The sequence below is a fragment of the Onychomys torridus genome, chromosome 21 (genome assembly GCF_903995425.1).
Source record: "Onychomys torridus chromosome 21, mOncTor1.1, whole genome shotgun sequence".
Lineage (NCBI taxonomy): Eukaryota > Metazoa > Chordata > Mammalia > Rodentia > Cricetidae > Onychomys > Onychomys torridus.
Window position 1 is genome coordinate 9,082,301 of NC_050463.1, and position 21,223 is coordinate 9,103,523.

The 21,223-nt window shown below is 45.2% G+C and overlaps 1 protein-coding gene across 1 annotated transcript; it reads left to right on the forward strand.

Annotated features, from left to right (window-relative positions):
* The first annotated feature begins 2,535 nt into the window (after positions 1–2,535).
* Positions 2,536–5,604, forward strand: LOC118571687 (ATPase MORC2B-like). The gene has a single exon (XM_036170901.1). The coding sequence runs from the start codon at positions 2,536–2,538 to the stop codon at positions 5,602–5,604; it is 3,069 nt and encodes a 1,022-aa protein (XP_036026794.1).
* Positions 5,605–21,223: the final 15,619 nt, after the last annotated feature.

A 21,223-nucleotide genomic window follows, 5' to 3' on the forward strand; every position in this document is an offset into this window, starting at 1 on the left:
ACTGTTATAAAAGACTTTCAACCCTACCCCTTCCATTCTGTCTGCACAATCTATTGTGTTACACATCATATTTAATAAACACCAAAATTTTGCCTTTTTCTGTCTCACAATAAACTCATTCATGGCCTGCCTATCATAAAGCTCTCAGCATTATCCATGCATAGCATTTGTTTGCTCAGACATGGAAAGATGATAAGAACTGCTTTCAAATGCAAACAGGACCATAATTCTACAGTTCGGATCTTTTCCCCATCTCTTCCTTCTCAGCATTGGGATTTTGTCTGGCTTGAACCTGTGCAGGCTTTGTGTGTGATGTCACAGTAAGTCCAGTTCCAGGGTTGTCTTCTGGCTCCTTTGGGCATCATGCATGCAAAACACCCATATACAAAAACTTTCTAAAAATTAAATAGTATTCAAGGTATTCTATATTATTGTGGCATTAATTTTTTTTAAATTTTATGTGTATAGTGTTTTTTGCCCACATGCATGTATATATGTGCAGCACATGGATGCTTTCCTAGAGGCCAGAAGAATGTGATGGAGCACAGATGTTTATGAGCTACCACGTAGGATAGTGGGAATTGAACCCAGGTCCTCTGAAGAGCAGCCAGCGCTCTTAACCACTGAGCCATGGTATTTTTTTTAAATAAAGTGCTTTAGTCATCCTCCTGCCTTGTCACTTCCATCCCCTGTCACCTCTAGTTCCCTTTATAGTTCCCCAAGTTCAATGTCCTGTGTGTCCTTTTGTTCCTCCTCATCCTTGCTCACAGAAAACCCACATGCTGTCTGTCATGTGTCATAGGCTGCAACAGCCAATGGCTTCCTTTTTTAAAGACAGGATCTCACTGTGTAGCTCTAGCTGGTTTGGCACCCACTATGCTGTGCAAACCAGGCTGGCCTTTAACTCACAGAGATCACCTTCCTCTGCCTCCTGAATGCTGAAAATAAAGACGTGCACCACCACTCTTGGTTTTATAGTGGCTTTATACCACGTTTTCTAGTTTAGATTTCTGGAGGCCAAACCCACAAATGCCAAAACACACAGGCAACCAGATCAGCAAACAATAATCTCTGGGACACACATCACAGCAAGAACCCCATATTAATTAGAAATTGGCTAGCTAATTGTAAAAGCATGGAGCCAAACACTAACATCACCAAACAACAACAAAAATCGGTTCCTTGGGTTCACGCTTACTATTGGTCTATATAGTCTATCCAGGTTCTTGAAATCCTGTTCAAAGAACTAAAGAAGGGCCAGAGTTTGGGTCTGGAGAGATGACTCAACAGTAAAGATAGCTTACAGTTCTTCCTGGAAAACTGACTTCGATTCCTAGCATCCAGGTCTGGAGGCTGACGGACACTCCAGCTCCAGAGGACCTGCTAGCTTCTGCAGGCCCACACACAGGTGGCATAGATAGTCACACAGATAACATAAGAAGAAAACTCTTTAATAAAACAAGGCCCAATGCATTGCGCACTAAACGACACAAAGCAGAAACTGAGGTACATTAGCGATGGCAGAGAAGCAGCAAACTTTTTTGGTCCGGCACCCACCTAGACCTGGTCCAGACCTTAGCACCACTGTAGTGACATAGTCCAGCCGACAGGTGGCGCTCCGCGGAGGCAGAAGCAGAGGCAGCTGGTGGTTCCAAGCGAGCGAGCGGCGTACCGTTAAATTCCAGTTCTAAGGGAGACACAGAGGCTTCAGGGAGGTACCGGCAGCTCGCGTGAACTGATTAGTTGTGCTCTAATAACTGTTCTACACCCTGGGTCTGGGCCTTGAAAGCAGAGACTCACTTCTCCCGGGGAGGAGCGAGGAAGTGGCCCCAGGACCCAGGCAGGCAGGGGCGTGGCTAAAGGCCACAACTCACACCAGGAGATTTGGGTGGCTCTGTTGACCCGTGTGAGGTCATCTCACACATCACCCTGTGGTGATTGTGGTATAACATCAAGCTGCGTTTAGTCTCGGTTTGAATTTGAAAGACTGGTAAGTAGCCCCAAAGACCTTTATCAGTTGCCAAAGGGAACACCGGATGTACAACTACCTACTCTGGTAAAGGTCCCTCCAGATCAGCATCTAGATACTTCGGTCTCTGGTGGTGAAGATGTAGGTGAAAGACATTTCCTGATAGAAGCAGATTTCCGAATTGGTAAGTCTCCTCAGAAAATTCAGAACAGGAAATGGCTCGAAGAATGTCAAGATAAAACAGTAACAGTCAACTCTATGTCTGTTGAGGACCATCCACTTTTGACCCAGGTTTTCTGAAATGAACTATGGAAACAACATTCAAAGTTTTTTAGAAATGCAGTTTAGTCTTCCCACTCTCAAAAAAAAATTACATCATATTCATTGAAAAGATTAAAAGAAAGAAAGAAAATCAGTCTCAGATGTATTTTGGATAGTTATTAGATAACTTGCTTCATCTATCATTAAGAAGCAAGAAACAACCCTTTACTGAGCAGAACCCAAGAAAATCTGCTTCAATACATATATTTCTTGGTTAGTGGGTTAGTGGAGACTTTATTGTAGTTATGGCATTCACCAATTACAACAGTCTTAACCGGGCTCAACTAACCTTTGAATATCTACACACAAATTCAACAACTCATGAATTTTTGTTTGGTGCCCTTGCTGAACTGGTTGATAACGCGAGAGATGCCAATGCCACCCGAATAGATATTTATGCTGAAAGGCGAGAAGACCTTCGAGGCGGATTCATGCTTTGTTTTCTGGATAATGGAGCAGGAATGGATCCAAATGATGCCATCAGTGTGATCCAATTTGGGAAATCAGGCAAACGTACTCCAGAGTCCACACAGATTGGGCGGTATGGGAATGGACTAAAATCGGGCTCAATGCGTATTGGGAAGGATTTTATCCTCTTCACGAAGAAGGAAGACACCATGAGCTGCCTCTTCCTGTCTCGAACCTTTCACGAGGAAGAAGGCATTGATGAAGTGATAGTCCCATTGCCTTCTTGGAATACACAGACAGGAGAACCTGTCACAGACAATGTAGAGAAGTTTGCCATCGAGACAGAACTCATCTACAAGTATTCTCCCTTCCACACTGAGAGAGAAATGATGACCCAGTTCATGAAGATTTCTGGGACTAGTGGAACCCTGGTGATCATTTTTAATCTCAAGCTCATGGACAATGGAGAGCCTGAACTAGACATAACCTCAAATCCAAAAGACATCCAGATGGCAGAGATATCCCAAGAAGGTATGAAGCCAGAGCGGTACTCCTTCTGTGCCTATGCTGCTGTGCTCTACATCGATCCTCGGATGAGGATTTTCATTCACGGGCACAAGGTGCAGACCAAAAAGCTCTCCTGCTGCCTGTACAAGCCCAGGAAGTACACCTTCACATCAAGCCGTTTCAAGACCCGGGCAGAACAAGAGGTGAAGAAGGCAGACCAGGTAGCATGGCTTGCTGAAGAGAAGGCACGGGAAGCAGAGAGCAAAGCTCGTGCATTAGAAATACATACAGGTGGAGACATCTCACGGGTCTCCAGGGTGATGTTGCGACAGGTCCAGAATACAGCCATCACCCTTCGAAGAGAAGCTGATGTCAAGAAAAGGATCAAGGATGCCAAGCAGCGAGCACTCAAAGAACCTAAGGAACTGAGTTTTGTTTTTGGGGTCAACATTGAACACCGTGACCATGATGGCATGTTTATCTACAACTGTAGCCGCTTGATCAAGATGTATGAGAAAGTGGGCCCACAGCTGGAAAAGAGCATGACATGTGGTGGGGTGGTTGGGGTCATTGATGTGCCCTACTTGGTCCTGGAGCCTACACACAACAAGCAAGACTTTGCTGATGCCAAGGAGTACCGCCACCTGCTGCGGGCAATGGGGGAGCACCTGGCACAGTACTGGAAGGACATAGCCATTGCCCAGTATGGGATCATTAAGTTCTGGGATGAGTTTGGCTACCTCTCTGCCAACTGGAACCGACCCCCATCTAAGGAGCTGCATTTCAAACGGAGGAGGGCTATGCAAGTTCCGACCACTATACAGTGTGATTTGTGTCTGAAGTGGAGGACCCTACCCTTCCAGTTAAGTGCTATAGAAGAAGGTTACCCAGACTACTGGGTTTGCTCAATGAACCCTGATCCTGAGCAAGACCAGTGTGAGGCTTTTGAACTGCAACAGAAGATTCCTATGGGAATATTTAAAAAGGCTCCAAAGACACAAGAAGAAAGACGGAAGCAGCTGACAGAGAAAATTCGCCAACAGCAGAAGAAGCTGAAGGCCCTTAATAAAACCATGCCCATCTGTTCCCAAGGTGACCTGAAAAAATTACCCTTGGAAGTGACCACCAGACCTTTCACTAAATGTTCTGCTCAGAGACTTCACTGTCTCCAACTACCGTTGTGTGGTGTGAACAAGAATGCCCGAAGAAGACCTCAGTCCATGCATGTTCCTAGACCACCCAGACAGTTACAAAGGGCTTCTATCTTCTACACCAACCCAAAGTCTCCTCCTCTGACAGCCCAAAGAGAGGCTATGCTCCAGCCACCTGAGACACCCCCAAAGTTGGTTGGCCTCCTGGTTAAAACTGTACCTCAGCCTCCTCTGGTCCAATCCCTGTCAACATCTGTAGTCCCCAACTCCAACAACCTTTGCAAGGTGGAAACCCTAGAAGCCATGAAGACTCCAGTGATGGAGAAGCCAGATCCACCCATTAGTCCATCACCAGTCCAAAGTGATCGCAAGCGGAGTCTTGAGGTCACTGATGAGGAAGAAGCTGAGGAGAGAAGGAAGGAGTCGTGCAAACGGGGCAGGGTGACTGTGAAGGAGGAAAAGACTCAAGTAAATGATCTCTCAGACAGTGCTGAGGAAGAGAATCCAGGGGACCTCAAGATAGCTCAGAAAGATAAAGGACTGTACGTGGAGGTACGTGTGAAAGGAGAGTGCTACAAGGGCCACGTCACTGCCGTGGAAGTGGGCGAGAATGTGGTATGGTGGAAGGTCAAGTTTGAGGATGTGCCCAAGCATACTATACCAAGAGACTGCTGGGTGGAAAAAGGCAGTGAAAATGTATGGCTGATGAAGCCATCTTCAGTATATCAGAGCACTGATGGGCAGCAAGAGAGTGTGAAAGAAGAGAAGGACACCACAGACCAGCAGGCTATTGCATTACAAGGGTCCTCCACTTCCGACTACTTCTGCACTGAACCTGACACTACTGCTCCAAAGACCAACCATGAGACCACTGACCTCCTGGTCCAGATTCTCTGGAATTGCTTACGTTATTTCATGCCCCTGAGTTTCTCCATATCCAAGAAGGAGTTGGGTGCTATGAATTCAGAAGAGTTACTGTCTCTTCCTCTGAAAGAGTGCTTCAAGCAATACGAAGCAGGGCTCCAGAATCTCTGTAACTCCTACCAAAGCTGTGCTGACTCAAGAGCCAAGGCCTCTGAGGAGAGCCTGCTCATCTCCCAGAAAAAACTCCGTGAGACAGAAGAGAAACTCCAGAAGCTTCAGACCAATGTCCGGGCACTCCTGCAGAAGGTACAGGAAGACATAAACATCAGCACGGATGAGGAGCTCAATGCCTACATTGAGAATCTCATCACCAGTGAAGACTGAGGGACTGGGGGAACAGATTTGTTCCCCTTCCCCGCAACAGCTGCTTTTGAGGAGGGAGGTTTCATTCACCAGTTGGTTTGGTTCATGTAGGATAGCACCTTGGGCAGGCAATGAGACTCTGATTCTTTGAATCTTCCTCCTAGAATTGATAAATATTTCTTTTTTAAAGATTTCCTTTGTCTTTCATTTGTGTGTGTAGTGTGCATGCCTCTCCTCAAAGTGGTAACCTCCTAAGCCTTGTGATCCACGTGATGCAGGTGAAGGAAACTGAGCTCAGGTCCTCTGTGATAGCAATGAGCACTCTTTAACTACTGAGCCATTTCTACTGGGCCCAGGTAGTCTCTTTTTTAAGAGACCATACTTATCTCTTTTTTAAACATTATTGATTTATTTTATGTATACAAGTGCTCTATCTACATGCATGCCTTTATTCTAGAAAAGGGAATCATCAGATCTCACTATAGATGGTTGTGAACCACCAAGCAGTTGCTGGGAATTGAACTCAGGTCCTCTGGAAGAGCTGACAGTGCTCTTAACCACTGCTCTTAACCATCTCTCTAGCACAGAGACCATACTTCTTTTATGTGACTTAAGCAAATGTCAAAACCTTTGCACTTCTTCAGTTGAGGAATCTGAACCACTCATCTCACAAAGGGAAAGAGCCATTCTGAATTTGGAGTGGCTCCATAGGGCAGGGGTGGTTTCTCTCCTAGAGGATCAATAGTGGGGCATTTGAGGGACGGAAGTAGTTAAAGGACCTAACTCCCACACGCGTATGGGCGGGCAGGCAGAGGTGGGGTGTGTCAACAGGCTGAACATCAGAAAGACTCTTCCTGATGTCCTAGCCTTTTATCAGGACTATGAGGGTCTGCAGACTACTCAGCCAGAGGCACGCTTGTTTTGATGTCCAGATAGCTTGATAAATGGATGATTCTTGCTGTTCTAACATCCCATGCATAACTCAATTTCCTGCTGAAGGAGTGATTTCCTGAGGCTGTCATAGAGTCTAGGTTCAGAAGACAGCTCTGACTGTCCAGATCACTGGACTGGGTGGCATTACAAATGCTAACCTCCAAAGGATTCCTCAGAAAAGGTACAAGTGTGACAGAGTCCTGTGGAGGAGGAGGCTCCATTTGTGGCTGCCTCAGGGACATTGCTTCCCATCGAAAACCATTGCTGCTGCTTTCCTATATCTTCCTGTTGGGCCACACAGAGCTCTAACGCTTCTCTGGAGCAGCGAGGAGGGCCAGACCTAGGCAGTGCATCAGGCCTTCCCTCCCAGACCAGGCACAACCTCAGACAACTAATCAGGATCAAAAACAAAGACAAAAGCTGCTGACTTTTATCTAAGAATTCCAAATTACCTCAACTATTCTCACTCCTATTCAATGGGATCCTGATCCCAGAAGCCTTACGGCTTTTTCTACTTGTGTACATGTGGTTTAAAAGTGCTTATTGAGTTCTGGGCTTCTGCTGTATGTGTGTGGGGATGTGGGGAGTGTGTGTGTGATAGAGAGGGAGGGAGATTACACATGTGGAGCTTTTTGAGAATACCATTGAAAGGAGCAAGCAGATGCCATAACAGGCTGCTCAGTCTTCTCTCAGAGATCAGGCCTCAGTTTCAGGTTCCTGAGACTTGAGCAAGCAGTTTCTGGGAGGGCCATGAACTAAAGACACAGTCCTTGCAGTAGCTCCCTTTCTGCACGTACTCTGATTGCTCAAAGTTCAGCCAGTTGTTTACTGTCTGGGACCCCTCACTGTGTCCATGGCAGCTCAAGGACAGAGCCTGGACCACTGAGCCAGCCCCCACAGTCAGTACATGCCAGGCCAGCCAGGCCCCATGGCAGCTCAAGGACAAAGCCTGGGACTTGTCTCGGACAGCCCCCAAAATGATAATTGTAACCCCCAACCAGTAAATTCAAAGATTAAATACCCTCACCCAATTAAAAGAGAACAGAGATAAATATAAACCAATCCCAGTAGCACCCAAGCCAACCCTCCCCCCACAACCACCCTGAAGGGCTTGTGATTTTTGCCTTTAAATAGCTAGCCTCACAAAGAAAGAGCAACTCCTCCCTGCCTCACTGTATTGGATGTAGGAAGGAGTTCCCTGTCTAGACTTGTATCTATAGAATAAACCTTGCTGTTGCATTCTGGACATCCACACACGGTCTTCAGTGATCTCTTTGGGGTCATGATCTGGGCATAACACCATCATTCTGGAGTGGTCTTTTTTGAAGCATTCTCCAAGAGAAGGTTTTTCCCTAAACTGGTGGGCACGACCCCCTCCCCAAATCTAGCCTTCTTTCAATCCCACCTAGGCAGGGTGTGGTCCATTGTTCCCCAAACCTAGGATATTTTTAAGAATTGTATGTGGATATATGTTTCTCTGCGTGTGCGTGTGCGTGTGCGTGTGTGTGTTGAAAGACCCCCACCAAAGGCCCAGACACAGTTCCCCTAAAACCCAAAAGAGCTGAGGGAAGAGATATCTTAGAATAGAGTCAGTTCCCCCTTCCTAGAGAGGTGAAGTGAGGTGTTTTCAAAAGAACAAAAAAGTCAGGATGTCTGGTGGTGACTGATTAACCACAAGATGCCCCTCTCTGGAGATAACACGACTGGACCCCGGAGATGGGTTGTAAAACTCCTGACAGGGTAAACAGATAAGCTGAAATCCGGGAAAAACTGGACCAATCAAGGATGGACCCGTACGAACCACCTCCCCACTAAGAAATTTTGTGGTTTTTGCTTATAAAAACTAACTTCCCCAAGAAAGAGGAACTCTCCTCCCCGCCTCGCAGCGTTGAGCGTGGTGGACGAGGGAGGGTTCCGTTAGCTTGAACTACACTCATGCGGCGCTGGATTGAATAAACCTGTGTGTGCCTGTAAAGGCCAAAAGAGTGCATTGCCTCCCCTAGGGGCTGGAGTTACAGGTGCTGGGATTTGCCTGATACAGGTGCTGGAAACTGGACTTGGGTCCTCTGGAAGAGCTGTTTATACTTTTAACCACTGGCTGGTTTTTCCAGTCCCTGATAAGTGCTTTATTATTCTTGCTCCACATTTCCCTATGGCCAGTGCCAACAAGAATAAGCAGGTCAACTTCTCTACTCCTCCTTGGAGACTGACTTTTCCTTTCCATCATTCTATGAAGTCAAAAAGGCTGCAACTCGAAGTGAGGGGAAAGAAAGAGAAAATAGGGCTGGAGAGGTGGCTCAGAGGTTGAGAGCACTAACTGCTCTTCCAGAGGTCCTGGGTTCAATTCCCAGCAACTACATGGAAGCTCACAACTGTCTGTTACTCCACGATCTGACACCCTCACACAGAGACACGATGCTGATAAAATGCCAATGCACATAAAATTAAAATTAATTATTATTTTAAAAAAAGAAAGGGAAAATAGACAAGGTGGGTAGGCTCTGATGAAGAGTGACAAAAATTGGCTAGCATGAGAGTAAAATGTGTTCAGACCTTTTTTCTGCCCTGACACAAATGTTGAACATTGAGACTCCTGACCAAAATGGGCATTGCTTTGGACCATGTGAGTGATAGTGTTGTAGGTACAGACCTGAGTCTGGGGAGCACCTACTAAGATAGCCCGGTTCTTGTGTCCTAGGACAAAACTGCATGAGATGTTATGGTTAGTAACAGTAAAAGAAACAGTTTTTAAAGAAATACAAAGTGGGCTGGGGAGATGGCTCAGCACTTGCCATGCAAGCCTGGTGATCTGAGTTTGATTCCCCAAAACCCACCTAAAGGTGGATGGAGAGAACTGACTTCACAGAATTGTCCTCTAGATGCCACTCATTCATCATGGTACATGCCCTCCACCCCAATGCACACATCATGCACGCATAAACATAAACATAAAACCCCAAAAAGAAGAGAAAGGCAGTCTGGAGAATAAAGGTAGGCTAGAGAACTGGGAAAAGGTATACGTTTAAAAGCATTGGGTCATGAGACTCATGACAGTTTATAGGTCATTTATTCACCTCTCCCACATACTCACATTGTAAGCTTCTATTGGATAAGTTCTGCTGGTTGTCGGTAGCCCACATGAGAAACAGCTTTCAGTCATTTCTGTCGGTTGTCTTCTTTCCATATGTCATCTTGATTCCAGTGCTCCTGCTGCAATGCACCCCTCAGCGCCCCTGGTTATGGTCTTGGGAATTTTGGGGGGGGGGAGCAGAAGGCTGATAATTAATGAATCTTCCATACTATATTCTCTGACTAGGACGGACCACAGCAATCTCTTTTCCTGTCTTATCAGAGCCTGGAGAGGAGACTTTGGTTTTCCCCATCATAGGTGTTTAGTTTGAAACTGTTATATATCCAGAAAATACAAATTTTACAAGATTGAAGATACACTATCATGAGCTGGAGAAATGGCTTAGTGAAAACACAGGTTACTCTTGCAAAGGACGTGGGTCCAATTCCCAGTACCCACATTGTGACACACACAAGTCTGTAACTCCAGTACCAGGGTGTCCAATGCCTCTTCTAGTTTCTCCAGGCACCAGGCTTGTACATGGTAAACAGACATACATACAGGCAAAACACCCATACACATAACTTTAAAAAGTAGAGACCATATAGAAGGAGCTGGAGAGATGGCTCAGCTGTAAGAGGACTTGTTTCTCTTCTGGATTACCTTGATTCCCAGCACCTACATGGTGGTTCACAATTATCTGTAATTCCAGTTCCAGGACACCCAGTACTCTCTTCTGAGCTCCTCAGGCACCAAGCATGTACATGGTGCACATACATACATGTAGATAAAAAATAATACTTAAAATATAGTGAATAAATCTAGCAAAAAATTTAATAAATAAAAAGGAAAATATATAGGTGTGTGTGTGTGTGTGTGTGTGTGTGTGTGTGTCACATGGTCTTAGGAAAGTAACATGACCACATTGACCACATCAACCAATGACCCCAGAATGGTGAAAGCCAAGAAAACCCAGGAGAGCATCCTTGTGTAGCTTACTCTCTGGAGCATAATCTCCTTGACAGTAAAATAAATAGAAACATAATTGTGGTTAAGATCAAGAATGTATAAAAATACAAAACACACTGTAAAATGAATCCAGGGATAGAATAGATTGAAAGGAAAATTATGTGAGGTTATAATCATTAAATACCAACAATGCCAAAAGAAAGCCCACACATAAAGGTTAGAACCTGTGATAAATTTAGAAATATAATTTATCTTGGTATTATACCTGGCATGGCTATGGTTATCCTACCTGTCATGTCCATAGCCCATACTCAGTGTTTCATGGGAAGTTCTGTAAAGACTGAATCATCTTCCTTTTAATTGATTAATTCATGAGTAGCAAACCATCTTGCACTTCCACAATGACCATCAGTAACCCAGTGAGTTCCCCCATTTAGTTCCTCAGGTTTTCCTGCTGCAGCATCAGAGACTGACAGTGTGTGAAGCTCCATTTCAGCTGTCTGTCTGACTCACAAGTTTGAGAATATGTTTTCTCTTTTTGTGTGTAGGGGAGTCACTTCTCACTCAGGTAGCCTAGACTGGCCTTCAAATCCCTATATCACTAAGGCTGGTGTTGAACTTCTTTCTGATCCTTGTGCTTTCACCTCCTGAGCACTGGGTATATATGTTCCCATGCTGCCAAACCAGGTAAGTGTTGCCTTTTGTATGTGTATATCACTAGGGTATGTGTTGGGTTTTGTTCTAATTGACAGGCTTGAGTTTGTAAGTTACTGTTCAGTAAGGTTATCCTTTCCCACGAAGCATTTACTTTTAATTATATGCATGCACAATCATGCATAGTCAAATATGGTAATTATAGGGACCTGGTTTACCTTACTGCATATGCACCTAAAAGCAGTTTAAAGTGAACCAGCATACTGCCTCTAGTTCCAGGATGTATTTGACCAGAAGCTAAACTTTGAAGTAATAATAATAGGGAGTACTAGGATGGGGACAAATATTACTTTGTTTGGCGAGGAAAAGTGTGTGATTACAGCCAGAACTCTTCCCTCCCCTACAGACTGCCTGCCTCAGCTTTTCACTGTGATCTTGGTGTGATACACAGGCTGCTTGCCAAAGCTGATCCCAAACCCACCTCCGTCTTCTTTTCAATCATCCGCAGTGCCAAAGCTCCAGTTTCTCTGGATATTTAACAATTTTAACGTCCTTCTGGCGATATTTTTATTAACGGAGCTAATAATGCGAGACTTAGTGTAAGAGAGAAATCCCTGCCCACGAAGCCGAGTACCTTGTTCATTCAAAGTTCTCTATTTCAGCCTCAAGACCCCACGCCTATTCCAGAGGCCTCACATGACCTGCCAACGCTCCTTTGAAATCAAGGAGTTGTCTCCCTGGGACACTAAATCTGAAGTTCTCCGAGGGAGGAAAACAAGCAGAGGACACTGAAAATCCACTATCAAGTTTTGTTTAAATACAGTTCCCTGGGCAGCATCTGCACCCAGCAGGAAGCCATTCCTGATAAGTGGCTGTGTGGTCAAAACCTGTGATTTAACTTTCGGCAGTCGGATCTCCCAGGACTTTGTGGAGTTGGGTCACTAGCCAGACAGAATTGCCAAAGGCATGGGTCGAGCTGTTCAACTACCAGTTGGTGGGAGGAGAAGGCACTAGCCGTAACTCGGTATGGCGGTCAGGCGGCTCCTTTGCAGAGGAGCCCTGGCATGTAGCTGGCTGAGTGACTGACTTTGTTTATGCTCCGATTGCGCTAGAGGGAAAGACACAGGACCCTGAGAACGCCAGAAATGGTGAGTGTGGGGAATGAAGTGGGTGGACTGCTGCTGACTGCAGTGGTGGCCCCGGGCTTCCCCATCTCAGTTCTGCAGTCTGTGGCATTCTCTGGCCCGGTTGGTACAACTTGGCTAATCGGTGGGGCTCCTGTGTCCTATGAGGTTCTTGCGTGGCTATGCGAACCCAGGCCTGGCGACTTTGCTCGGTAGTTTTGCGCCAGCCAGAGATCTTCTTGACTATGGTGATGGCGGGAAATTTTGAGGGAAGACTTCACTGTCTAGTGTGTTGGTTTTGTGCTCCAGAGCTGGTGTGGCCTGTGGGGTATCAGATTTCTCCATTCCCTCTGGACAGAGTCAATTGCCCTGAATTTTCAAGTTATTTGAGATCAATGCCTCAAAACCATGCCCTGAACTCTTGGGCCAATGCAGCTTCAAATTAGAGGTGTTTTAGCAACCGTGGATGAACAAGTATTTGGATTTCCAGGGGAAAGTGGGATATACAGCTTTCCCTGAGGCCTCTGACCTTTAGACGTTAGCTGATATCTGGGTCAGTGTGTCTTATCCCTCATACTGAGTTTGGGTTTTTGAGTCCCTGAAGCATTGAGCAGACACACAATAGCAGGAGAAGCTGGAGTAGTTTATTAACAGAGTTCCAACAGAGGAAGCTGAAATGAGCAGAAAGAACATTCTGTTATTTAAGGGGGTTTAGGTTCATTTGAATGTAGAGTGCTTTTCTTTGCAAACTCTACCAGTTACACACTCCCACACAATTCAAAGGTCACATATCTTGCTAGTTTAACTGTCTATTCAGGGGTGTGGGTTTTAGTATTATTGTTGTTTGAATCTTAGTCTTTAATTTTAAAAAAAAAAGGTACTAGATATCGTGGTGAAAGCTGAAAGATCAGAGGATGAGAGCAAGCCACAGCCTACCTCATCTTGCCAACTCCACGAATCCTCTGACTGAAATCACCTGAATGGGTCTCACCTGAACTGCCTTAGTTCCTGTTCCTTAGCCTTATATACCTTTGTCTGCCATCACTTCCTGGGATTAAAGGCTTGTGTGCTTCTGCTTCCCAGTACTAGAATTAAAGGTGTGTGCCACCACTGCCTGGCTCTGTTTCCAGTGTGGCCTGGAACTCATAGAGATCCTGATATCTGTCTCCCTAGTGATAGGATTAAAGGTGTGTGCCACCACTGTCTGGCCTCTGTGTAATCTAGTAGTTGGCTCTGTCCTCTGGATCCTCAGGCAAGCTTTATTAGGGTACACAATATATCCCCACACTGAGCCATAGATTACTTTCAAGTCTGTGTCTGTTCATTGCTGTTTTTTCTCATGTGCTAATTTTGAAGTCTTGGCAACTCTTTCTGGACCTTGTCTTCCATTCTATTTTCCTGAAGAGCACTTGCTGCTCTGCAGAGGACTTTTGGTTCCTAGCACGCATGTGGTGACTCACAATCATCTTTAATTTCATCCAGTTTCAGGAGCTCCTCCACCCTCTAAGGCTGGATGTCAATAACGTATGTGATACAGATACATACATGCAGGCAAAACATTCCTAAACATAAAAGTACATAAACCTCTTTATGTATGTATTTATTTTTTAAGGAGGTCTGTGTGTTGTTTCAGGTGGGTTGGAGATCACAGTCATAGAGGGAGGAGAGAAACTTAAGGAAGGTTGGCTTCATAGTGAATGAAAAAAAAAAAAGAAAGAAAAGGACATTACTGCTCCTAGGTATAGTGGTGGGGAATGTTTATTGTAGATAAAAGGGAAAGCGTAGCCAGAGTCAGAGCCATCTGGGAGCATATGGAGTGGTCATGCCCCTGAGCTGTATTAGGAGAGGAGTGAGGGGAAGGGAGAGAGGAGAAGAAGAACCAGGTGCAGCAGCCAAGAGTCCAAAGGTCCAAAAGGGAGGGCAACCAAAATGGATGGATTACATAGGGAAGGGCACCCTAGAACCCTGGGCTGGAGAGTTCAGAGTACACAAGCCAAAAGGACTCTGTAACAGGTGCTGAGGATGCAGCTTGAGACTTAACTCACAGGAGGTCTGTTTCTGCCAATAAGTTGAGCTAATTGTTTTGAGGCAAACACTGGGAATCTGGAAAATGTATGTCTAGCCTTTTAGGTAAGAAAATGGGAAAATATCTCAGTGTATGGGAAGGATGTTTTGGTTCACTAAGCTACTTTCCATGAGGATTGTGGGAGTGCTCAGAGCCCGAGCCCTAGCAGTCCTGACAAGTTAGACACCCATCCCATCCTCAGTAGGCCTAACAGGAGACATCCTAATAGGAAGCCTAAAAGCACATCTTTGGTTGTTTACTATAACCCCTTTTAGGCCATATCTGAGTTTATACAAATGAGGTGACACATAATGCCTTCTCGGGGTAAATTCACGATGGGGAATGCTATAAACAGCAAACACATTTTAAATTGGCTGAGGCAGGAGGATTGCCAGAGTTTGAGGTCAGTCTGGGTTACACAGTGAATACCAGGACCGCCAGGGTGCAGAGCATAAGAACAGAGCTTTGGTAGTGTGGAGAATATAGCTCACTTGGTAGAGTGCTGGCCTAGCATACCACAGGATCTTGGTTCAATTCCTAGCACTAAACAGGGGTGGTGGTCCACAGGCCTAAGATTCTAGTGGTGGGAACAAGAGGAAATTTAGTTCAAAGTCATCCTCATCTTGCCTCCTGGCTATCTTTGGTTACATGAGATTCACTCTCAAAACACCAGGGTGCACAGCAAAAATGTGTGGAAGCCAGACAAAAATGTGTGGAAGTACATCCTTGTTTGAATATGCATTTCTGGAGTGTTGGGAACCTAAAACTGCTCCCTTAACTTTCAAAACAATCGTTCCTGGAGAAACCACAAAATGTACTTTTAGATTAACTTCCTGGAATATGTTTGATTGATCGATTGCTCAAGCATTGGACCAAAGAGACCTCACCCTGACCCTTTTCTAACAATTTTTCATCTCCCTCCCTTCCCCTCATATCCACCAGTATATAAGCTTGCTTCCCTTTGCAATAAATGAGACCTTGACGTGACTCAGACTGACTCTGTCTTTCTTTATGCGCCTGGTCTCCTTCCTCTCTCGCCCCCATTGGTCTTTCAGGTGGTGCCTCCTCGGGTCCGACCTAATAACCTGGCCTGCAGGACGGGTCACTGGAGAGAAGTATTATTTCAATTTTATTTTGTGTGTATGATGGTTGCCTGCATGTATGTCTGTGCACCATGTGTGTGCCTAGTGTTACAGAGGCCAGAGTGCATTTGATCCCCTAAAACTTGACTTATAGCTGGTTGTGAGTCAACATGTAGATGCTGGGATTGAACCCAGGTCCTCTTCAAGGACAGCAAATGCTATTAAGCATCAAGCCATCTTTCTAGCACTAATCCCTGTAATTTTAACACTGGCCAGAGGATTAGGAGTTAAAGGCATCCATAGCTACACAGCGAGTAACCAAACTCGCCTTTGATCCCAGCACTTGGCAGGCAGAAGCACTTGGATCTCCGTGAGTTAGAGGCCAGCCTAGTCTACATTAACAATTTCCAGGCCTGCCAGGGTTACACAGTGAGACCCTTTCTAACAAAATAAAACACACACACACACACACACACACACACACACATACACACAAACAAAACAAACCAACAAAAAGAATTTCACTTAGCCAGGCTTATATTTTGATACTGTCTCACACTATAGCCAAAGTTAACCTCCATTTCCTACACATTCTCCTGTCCCAGCCTCCCAGATGCTGGGATTACTGGCCTGAGTTTCATGGGAATTTTTAAATTTTATTTCCTGATGGATTGATTTTTATTTTACTTTTTGTTCCCCTGAAATAGGGTTTCTCTATGTATCCCTGGCTGTCCTGAAACTCAGTATATAGACCAGGCTGGCCTCAAACTGGTAGATCTACCTTCCTCTGCCTCCCAAGTGCTGTGTTACAGACATGAGCCACCATCACCAGGCTTAAATTTTATTTATTATTGATGTGTATGTGTGTGTGCACCACAGTGAGGATGGAGGTCAGAGGACAACTTTTATGGGGTCATGTCTCTCATCTTTTATGTGGGTTTTGGGGACTGAACTCAGGTTATCAGGCATACATAACAAAAAATTTTACCTAAGGCTGATCTTTCTGTCTCCATCCAGAGTGTTAGAATTGTAAATGTGCTGTTGTACCCATTTCTCGAAACCCCCAGAGACCACCAAGGAGCCAATTTCCGATGCAAGCACATAAAGGTCCTTTTATTCAGGTTCAACCTGGGCCGCCTCATGGCAGATGGAAGGAAATGTGGGAATGTATAGAGGGTTTTTATAGGGAAAAACCACAAGCTGGGAATTGGCAACTTGGGATTGGGTAGAAGGGGTAAGGTGACTTGGTGGGGAACCACAACCCACTGAACAGGATTATCTGGACTTCTCAGCAGGATTATCTAGATATCTCCTAGGGCCATAAACCACAGACAGGATCCTGTTAAGTTTTCCTTTCCTGTATAAACAGCAGGATGTCTGCAGGAGAATCTGGATCCTGTTAATCTTTTCTTTAAAAACAATCTGGGAGCTGGGAGGGAAGGAGGTGTTATTTCATTTTACAATTCCAGGTAACAATTCATTACTGAGGGAAAGTCAAGGCAGGAAATAAAGCAGAGACCATGGAGGAATGCTTGCTTTCCAGGTTCAGATTCAGCTACTTTTCTTATAATCCCAAGCCCACCATTTACCCAGTGGTGATACTACCCACAGTGTGAGCCAGAAACATCAGTCATTGAGCAAGAAAATGCTCCCAATGATAGCCTGCAGCCCAATATGATGGAAGCATTTTCTCAGTTAAAGGTTCTCTCTTCCCAGATGACTATTGTGCCCTGGGCGCGAGACCCCCTAAGAGAACACCAGAGACACAAACTCACCGCCATGCAAAAGCAAAGTTTATTGGAGCGGTTCAAGCCACTAGGCAGAGACCTCGTCAGGCCATCCAACACAGTAGAGGCTGGAGGAGGTGCCGCCCCTCTGCAAGCTCAGGTTTTAAAAGCAAAAACCATAAGGTTACATCATTTAGGGGTGCTAGTACGTGTACAATTCTGATTGGCTCAAGCTTTATGGACTTTTCAGAATTTCTGTGTTACTTTGTAGTTTTAATTGGTTATTTGTTAAACTTTATAAACTACCTCCGGCATTGAAGCATTCTGTGGTTAATCAATTGCTACCAGATAGTCCTTTAAACATCCTGACTTTGTACTTTTGACCATCTCTGGCATTGGGGCATTCTATGGTTTATCAGTTGTTACCAGATGGCTCTTCAAACATGCTAACTTTGTCCTGGGACCTATGTCAGCAGTTCTGGGAATTTTGAAACTCGGGCCTCTTTCAAGCTGGGGTGCAGGGCTTGCTTGAAATGGGAGTGCTTTGGTTCTTCAATGACCCTCATCTGTGTCAAGTTGATAGAAAATTAGCCAGCACATAAGGTTCAGGAATACTCATGAGCATTTACTTTTTAAAAATGTTTACTGTGTGGAATGGAGAGACCTCTTAGCAGTTAAGAGCTTTTCCTACTCTTCCAGAAGACCTGAGTATGGATCCCAGCATTACTGTTAAGTAGTTCACAACTGCCTGTTGTAGGGAGAAGGGTGCTCGCCTAAGCTCGGAACATACCCAACACTGAATTCTCAGTGCAAAGTAGATTTACCCTGGAGCAGCAAGCAGGGATGTGGGGGGTGCTGCCTTTGGATCAAGCAAAGGCTGACCACAAGCAGCAGTTGTCTCTGTAGAAGTGGGTTTTAAGGGGGAAAGAGGGAAGTCTGTGCTAGGGTGAGTTGGTAAGTCCTGATTGGATAGGGTACCCAAAAAATGAATTTTGATTGCTGGACTTGATGTTTTGACAGTTGGACTTTGGTGATCAGTGTCAGTGGCCAAATAAGGGAATGGACCCTGGGTGATAGCTTTAAAAATATAATTTAACAGTTTAGCAAGGGAGAGGGGAGAGGAAAGGGTGCAACCTGTCTGGGCTATGTTTGCCATGCTCAGGCCTGAGAGTCCTTCACTTGTAACCCTAGCTCGTGGGGATCTGTGATGATATTTTGTTTGTGCTCTAACAAATAAAGCTTGCCTGGAGATCAGAGTGAGGAGCTAGCCTTTGATCTTATTATTGGGAGGCACAGGCCTTTAATCCTAGCACTTGGGAGGAGGAAACCGGAAGTGATACGGCTGGGTGGAGAGAGGAAGTGATAAGGTGGGGCAGAGACAAGAGCTTAGCCCTTTCTGTCTGAGGATTCCTAGAGGTAAGAAGTCTTTCTAGTGGCTGGCTGCTCTACTCTGCTCTTCAGCTTTCACCCTGATATCTGACTCTGGGTTTTTATTTATAAGCCCAATTAGTATTTGTGCTACAGGGAATGACCCTCCCATCTCTGAAGTCATCCAAACACCCATGGCATATGCACACTTAAACACATGTACAAACAAAATAAAACTTAAAGATATAGTTGTCTCTGTTGTCCAATGTATTTCTGGTTGTACCGGGTCTTTGAAAATCATGCATGAATTGGACATAATTTTTTAATTCTGTCCTCTTAATGTATTAAACTCAATGGGAGGGGGACCAGTTTTTATGGGCTTTGTTGTTAGTTTGCTTTGTTTTGTTGTTTTTATTTGTTGTTGTTTTGTGAGACTAACTATCCTAGCTGCCCTAGTTTACTGAGATCCACCAGCCTCTGCCACTCAAGGGCTGGGGTTAAAGTCATGGCACCCAATCAGTTTTTATGTAAGTATTTGGTTGCTGTACATGTCCTTTCCCATGATGCATTTGATTTTACTTTTCTACTTTTGCTCCACTTTAGCATCTAATTGTAATCATATATAAGTCAAATATTGCATAAGCAGATGACGGGCAGTGGGGGTTTTTACTAACAGTTCACTTAGTGGACACAGATTGCCTTACTGCGCATGTTAGAATTCCTAGCCACTCCCCCATGACCCAGCATGCACTGGCAAGATGCTTATTTATCCCAGGGCCTTACATCCTATGTAATCTGTGTGCTGTGTGATCACATAATTTGAGCACAGCATGAACATGTGTATAATCTATGTGCATGTGTGGGGGAATCTATAAAAGTGGGTCACACATATCCCTCCCTCTATGATTTTTTCATAGGCCTAAGCACATCCTTTCTGTTACCCTTCCCTTAATAAACTCTTAGAGTGGATGTTGTTGTACCTCATGGCTTTTCTTGCACAGTAAACAAACAGTGCTGCTTAATGAATAACAGCGCATCCACTCAAAACCAGTCAAGGCTGAATTGGCCGACAGCCCCTAGGATTAAGACATGCTTCAGGAAGTGTTTGACCATGAAAAAGTACATACTAAGCTGGGTGGTGGTGGTGGCGGCGGTGGCGAATGCCTTTAATCCCAGCACTCAGGAAAAAGAGCCAGGTGGATCTCTGTGAGTTCGAGGCCAGCCTGGGCTACCAAGTGAGTTCCAGGAAAAAGGCACAAAGCTACACAGAGAAACCCTGTCTCGAAAAACCAAAAAAGAAAAGAAAAGAAAGAAAGAAAGAAAGAAAAGAAATAGTACATACTAAGGATTGCTAGGGAGGTTTAGGTCTACTCAACGTAGGTGAGAGTCCCAGGCAGACAAGTGAATTGTTTAGCAAGGAGTGTATGTTTAAGGTTTTTAAATTTTATTTTGTGTGCATTGGTGTTTGCCTGCCTGCAAACATATATGTATGCATGCCAGGTATGTGCCTGGTTCCCGTGGAGGCCAGAAGCAGGAGTCAGATCTCCTGAAACTGGAGTTACAGCTCTCAGTCAACCTGCTGAGCCATCTTTCTACTCCCAAGACATGTATGTCTAGCTCAAGCCAAATATAGGCTGCTAAGTTATCTCTGTGCTTGCTCTCCTAACCACCACAGCAAAAACTCCACACTCTAAACTCAGAACTCCAAAACTACAGTCAACCTTCGCCAGCAGCTACCTTTGACGAGTGCTCACTCTGAGCACTCACGCCCATCCCAGCCCTTATTCCTCTTTCTGCCCTAGCTCTATCATGTCTTTGATTCTCTGCTTTGTCTTCTGGAAGAAGAAGCTCCATTTTCATGCTCTCCCAGGCCCCCTCCTTCAAGGGGAGACCTTGCCTCAGAGTAAGTGGGAAGGGGGAGGTGGATTGGAGGGGAGGGCTGCAGGCTGGGAGGAGGGAGGATGGGGGAATCCGTGGCTGATATGTGAAATTAAGTTAATTATAAAGTAAAAATATTGAAAAGAATGAAAGAAAGGAAGGAAGGAAAGGAGGGAGGGAGGGAGGGAGAGAAGGAGGGAGGGAGGAAAGGAAGGAAGGAAGGAAGGAAAGAAGGAAGGAAGAGGGTGAATGGACCTGGAGTGTGTTCTTGCTTGTGTTCTTGATCCATGCACTCCTGTTGTCAGTGGTCAAAAGAATAAGCAACCTTCTTTCTCAACATCTCTCTGGACTGTCTCTCCCTCCCTTCATCACCTTCCTGGTGGGGCCATACAGGCTGCACTCAAACTGAGGGGAAGGAAACGGGAAACAAAGTGACCAGACATCCCCTGACATGAATGATGAGTGCCAAGGTCCATAACCAAAATGGGAACATTGGCCCTGCCTCAAACCATATGTGCTATGCTGCCATTGGGAACTTAAGTCCCAGGTCCTGGTCCCTGTTAGCTGCTTTGTGTAACTTGGTTTCTGCTGCACTTGTTTGGCTGGCCAACATGCATGAGAAGACAGCTTTGTCTGTTCTCTGCTTGGACTGCCTGGGGACTGTGACATGTTATAGGAGAGATGCTTCCTCCAAGTTCCTCCTGATGCTCCCACCAACCACTCACAGGCTTGTGAGACACTTTGTGGTCCCTCCTTGTCTTTTCACAGGT

Excerpts from the sequence above, each read along its gene's own strand:
- LOC118571687 (XM_036170901.1), top strand. The coding sequence starts at position 2,536 with ATGGCATTCACCAATTACAACAGTCTTAACCGGGCTCAACTAACCTTT.